Below are 5882 nucleotides of genomic sequence, written 5' to 3' on the forward strand. Positions count from 1 at the left end.
GGAATATTGCGTGCAATTCTGGTCTCCTTCCTATTGGAAAGATGTTGTGAAACTTGAAAGGGTTCAGAAAAGATTTTCAAGGATGTTGCCAGGGTTTGGAGAATTTGAGCTATAGGGAGAGGCTGAACAGGAGGCTGAAGGATGACTTTATAGAGGTTTACAAAATTGAGGGGCATGGATAGGATAAATCGACAAAGTTTTTTTTCCCTGGGGTCAGGGAGAACTAGAGGGCATAGGTTTAGGGTGAGGGGGGGAAAGATATAAAAGAGACCTAAGGGGCAACTTTTTCACGCAGAGGGTGGTACGTGTATGAAATGAGCTGCCAGAGGATGTGGTGGAGGCTGATACAATTGCAACATTTAAAAGGCATCTGGATGGGTATATGCATAGGAAGGGTTTGGAGGGATATGGGCCGGGTGCTGGCAGGTGGGACTAGATTGGGTTGGGATATCTGGTTGGCATGGACAGGTTGGACCAAAGGGTCTGTTTCCATGCTGTACATCTATGACTCTATAACTATCACGAGAGAAAAAGTACTCTGAAATCTAATAGGCCTAAAGACTGATAATCTCCTGGACCTGATGGATTGCGTTCTAGGATGTTAATGGAAGCAGCTCCAGAGATGGTAGATGCAATGCCAGTAATCTAAGAATCCTCAGATTCTGGAAAAGTCCTGGAGGAATGGAAAACTGCCACTGGTAATACCTTTATTTAGAAAGGGAGGGAGACAAAAACCGATAACTATAGGCCAGTTCGATTATCGGGTAATATTGGGAATATTGTTATTCGGAAAATGTTAAAGTCTACTTTAAAGGATGGAACAGCAGAATGTTTAGAAAGGCATAACATGATCAAGCAGAGTCAACATGGCTTCATGAAAGGAAAATTATGCCTGACAAATTTACTAGCTTTCTTTTGAGGAGGTAATAAGCAGGGTAGTTGAAAGGGAAACATTGGATGTAATGTAATTGGATTTTTCGGATTAAGGTGCTATACGTTAGCTACTTAACGAGCACATTTGATTTATTATTGGCATATGTACAGAGATACAGTGAAAAGTATTGTTTGCTAACCAGACCAATCATACCTTACATAAGTACATCAGGTAATAGAACAGAATACAGAATATAGTTTTAAAGGTATAGAGAAGGTGTAGAGAAAGATCAACAGTAATATGAGGGGTCCGTTCATAAGTCTCATAACAGTGGGGAAGAAGCTGTTCTTAAGTTTGAAAACCCAACGGATTTGTTTAATTTTTTTTCCGATCGAGCAGGGCAGCAGAGAGTACAATTGGGGTGGGAGGGATCTTTGATTATGTTTGCTGCTTTCCCGACGCAGTGGGAAGTGTAGACAGTCAATGCACGGAAGGTTGGTTTTGATCATGGGCAGGGCTATGTTTCCAATGACAGATGAAGGATTTATGCCCGAAACGTCAATTCTCCTGATCGTCAGATGCTGCCTGACCTGCTGTGCTTTTCCTGCACCACATTCTCAACTCTGATCTCCAGCATCCGCAGTCCTCATTTTCTCCGTTAATTTGTTGTGGTCTTGGACAGAACAGTTGCCTTATCAAGCTGTAATGCATCTAGATAGGATGATTTCTATGGTATAGCTATAAAAATTGGTAAAAGTTATTATGGGTATGCTGACTTTCCTTAGCCTTTTGAGGAAGTAGAGTCGTTTGTGTGGTTTCTTGACTGTAGTGACTGAGTGATCCATGAATCACTGAAGTTAACATCCAAGTTCAATGGCTAATAGGGAAGGCAAGTGGAATGTTGGCCTTTCAAAAAATGGTGTATAAAACTATGGAGGTTTTGCTAAAACAGTACAAGACACTAACCAGTTCAGAGCTGAAATACTGTAAATAGTTTTGGTCCCTTTAGTTAAGCTCTGTTTTGGAGGCAGTCTAGAGAAGATTCATCGTCCCACTACACCAGTTATCAGCTTATCTTATTGGGAGAGGTTGAATGGATTGGGCACGTAGTTGTTGAAATATCGTATAATGACTGGGCATCACTGAAGCATTCAAGATTCTTGACAGGGTAGATGTGTAAAGATTGTTTTCCCCTTATGGGAGAACCTAGGACCAGAGGACATAATCTCAGAATAAGAGTTTGCATATTTAAGACTGAGATGAGGAGCAATTTCTTCTCTTGAGGGTCATAAATCTGTGGAATTCTTTACCAGCCTGTTGAGGCTGGATCATTATGTGAATATAAGGCTGAGAGACAGATTTTTAATCATTTCAGGAATCGTGGAAGTTATTGGGGTAAGGGGAGGAAAATGGAGTTGAGGGTTATCATATCAGCTATGACTTCATTGAATGTTGAAACAGATTTGATGGGCTTCTTCTCCTCTTACACTTTTAAGGTCTGGTCTGGCCTATCTGCGACTTCGGAGCCACAACAATGTAATTGCTTCTTAATTGAAGGATGGGCAATAAATACTGGCCAGTCAATCTGACAAAACTATTTATTTCCTGTCCAAAACTGCATTCATCTTATATGACTAATTCTGTCAAAGTTTTCTCATCTGTTATCTTCTCAGTCTTCCTCTTTGGAATCCATGCTAGTCAACTGCAATGTAATTCCGGGCCTTCCCAAGCACTCTGCTTGTTACGCTTCTCAGCACAGACTTTGATATATGAGTAATCAGACTACAGTCAGGGCATTGTCATGCTGTTGGCTTCTTTCTTTGGGTGTTGCCTATCTGAAGTCCTCTGGCAGTTTTCCTCATGAGTAAACATGTTTGTACAGTTTAGTAAGAAATAGCATTGTTACTTTCCATGTTTACAGTTAACTTTGAAATCATTTCCTAACTATAAAAGTTTCTATAGTCACTGTCTAGTGATTATAGCAACTTTTATCTTCAGTATTTCTGGTGCATGGTTTTCTTTATTAGTTCATTCTTTTTAGGATTTGTGTTTGTGGTCCACCAAAGGCCAGTAGCTTTAAGTGGTACGAACGTTAGGAAACTGTTTAACTTCTGGTTTGTTATTTGTTTAAACTAACTCGAGCAGTTAGTTTAAACTAACTCAAGCAGCGGTTTACATTCTCTGACTTCAGTGACCCCTGCTGATAAACTTGCAATGCGAGTATGTCAGCTGTGATGTCCTTTACAATCTTTCAACCAATCCATATAGACCAACGCATTAGGCATGTGTAGTTCGTGAGTTGTCAATGCATATGAAGGTCAGCCTACTAATGGTGTGAATCTTTAATTATTTTTGATTTATTCTCAGGATGTGGGTGTTGTTGGCTAGACCAACATTTATTGTCCATCCCTAATTGATGAACTGCTACCCTGAATTGCTGCAAATCTTGTGGTAGTAGGAGCAAATATCACTGCTTTTGTTCAAACCTCATTGATTTTTTTTTTATACGTGGTAAATGGGCATAATACTGGAAGTATAATTATTGCTATCCAGATCCTGAACTTTGTCACATAGCTAGAGGGCAGTACAGAGTTTGACAGCTTTTCATATGTAAAGACTTCAAATGCTTTCTGCACAGCACCACATTGTCAATAAAACAACACCCATATTTTTGAATTCGTAAATTAATTGTACTTGCTGTCATCCGTTATGATGTTGTGCTGCCTCTGGTACCAAAGAGCCTAATAGTTTATTTCAGAATGGACAGTTGTTATGCTTTCACCTCGCTGAGCTTTGTTCCATTGTATCTTTGCAGATAAGCCATTAACGTGTGCAAGTACTGGGTCAGAGAAGTGGCATAGACACTTCAACTCTACTACCATCACACTACAGCCTGGATCACCCTGCAATGATTTCAAAGGCTACTGTGATGTCTTTAATAGATGTAGGCTTGTTGATGCAGATGGTCCGTTGGCCAGGTTAAAGAAAGCCATCTTTAATCCAGAGCTTTATGAAAATATTGCTGAATGGATTGTGGTAAGTAAATTGAAGCTGTTAATGATACCGAGACACTATAATGTGAGACCATTTTATCAATGAATTTGGACTATCACCTCAATTGTAAGGGAAAGGTCCATTAGTTTATTCACAAAAATTACTGATTAAAATGGATAAACTTTAATAGCTGAGCTTAATGTTTTCCATCTGTTCCTGTTAGTCATGTAGTCCTACAGCATGGAGACAGGCCCTTTGGCCCAAACTGATCCATGCTGATCAAAATGTCCATAAACGCTAATCCTATTTCCCTGCATTTGGCTCATATCTTAAATCCTTTCCTATCCGTGTATTTGTCCAAATGCCTTTTAAGTGTTGTTAATGTACCAGCCTCAACCATTTCTGTACCAGCTCATTCCATCTATATTTTTTAAAAAAAGGTTGCCCCTCAGGTTCCCTTTTATTCTTTCACCTCTAACCTTAAACTGATGCCCTCTAGTCCTTGATTCCTCAAACCTGGGAAAAAGACTGAGTGCATTCACCCTATCATTGGCTCTCATGACCTTATAAACTTCTATAAGGTCTCCCCTCCGTTTCCTACACTCGAAAGTAAAAGGTCCTAGCTTGTCCAACCTCTCCCTATAAGTTAGACCATTGAGTCCAGGCAACATCCTTGTAAATTTCTTCTGCACACTTCCTAGTTTAATAACATCCATCCTATAACATGGTGACCAAAACTGAAAACAATTCGCCAATGCAGCCTCATCAATGTCCTGTAGAAGTGCAGCATTACTTCCCAACTTGTATACTCCGTGCCCTGACTGATGAAGGCCAGTGTACCAAAAACCGCCTTCAATGCCCTGTCCATCTGTGACTCCACTTTCAGTGAACTGTGAATTTGAACTCTAAGATCCCTCTGTTCCACTCTTGTCCTTAATGCCTTACCATTCACCATGAAACTCCTATGTTGAGTTGACTTTCTAAAATGCAAAACTTCACAGTTACCTGTATTAAACTCCATTTGCCATTTTTCGGCACACTTCCCCAGCTGATCGAGGTCCTGCTGCAATTTCTCATAACCTTCATCACTGTCCACAATACCACCTATTTTAGTGTCATTAGCAAACTTACTAATCATGCCTTGTACGTTTTCAACCAAATGATTGATTTAGATAGCAAACAGTAATGAGCCCAACACCAATTCCTGAGGCATTCCATTAGTCACAGGCCTCCAGTTTGACAAGCATCCTTCCACTGTTACCTCTGCTTCCTACCACCAAGCCAATTTTGTATCCAGTTTGTCAGCTCACCCTGGATTCCATGCGATCCAACCTTCCAGGGCAGCATACCATGTGGAACTTTAGCAAAGGCCTTACTGAAATCCATGAAGACTATGTTTATTGTTCTGCACTCGTCAACCTCCCTGGTCACTTCATCAAAGAACTCTAACAAACTTGTGAGGCATGATCTCTCACTCACAAAGCCATGCTGACTACTACTAATCAAACCCTGTCTTTCCAAATGCATGCATATCATATCCCTCAGAATCTTCTCAAGTAATTTGCCCACCACAGCTGTTAGGTTTACGGGTCTATAGTTCCCAGGTTTTTCTTTGCAGCCCTTCTTGAATAATGGCACAACATTTGCTACCCTCTAGTCTTCCAGGACCTCACCTGTGACTAACAGTGATGCAAATATATCGGGTAGGGCCCCTGCAATTTCTTCTTGAGCCTCTTGCAAGGTTCTTGGATATATATCGTCAGGACCAGGAGATTTATTCACCTTCATGCATTCTAATACATTCAACACCAACTCTACTGTGATATGGACAGTCCCCAAGATAGCATCATAACTTCCCCAAGTTTCCACGTCTTCATGTCTTACTTTATGGTAAACACAGGAGAAATATTAAGAGTTCCTCAGCTATCTCCTAAGATTCTACACATACATGTCCACTTTGATCTTCCTTTCGTTCTCTCCCTCTTTTTCCCCCTCCCTCTTCTTCTCCCTCCCC

General features: G+C 40.6%; 1 protein-coding gene across 1 annotated transcript in view; it reads left to right on the forward strand.

The window, feature by feature from the left end:
• adam10a (ADAM metallopeptidase domain 10a) overlaps positions 1-5882 on the forward strand; it is a 170143-nt gene that overhangs the window by 142297 nt on the left and 21964 nt on the right. Inside the window, exon 14 of the mRNA XM_043677449.1 lies at positions 3690-3910. Coding sequence (XP_043533384.1) covers positions 3690-3910 — 221 coding nt within the window. The remainder of the gene's footprint in view (positions 1-3689; positions 3911-5882) is intronic.

This window comes from Chiloscyllium plagiosum, chromosome 36 (genome assembly GCF_004010195.1).
Source record: "Chiloscyllium plagiosum isolate BGI_BamShark_2017 chromosome 36, ASM401019v2, whole genome shotgun sequence".
NCBI lineage: Eukaryota > Metazoa > Chordata > Chondrichthyes > Orectolobiformes > Hemiscylliidae > Chiloscyllium > Chiloscyllium plagiosum.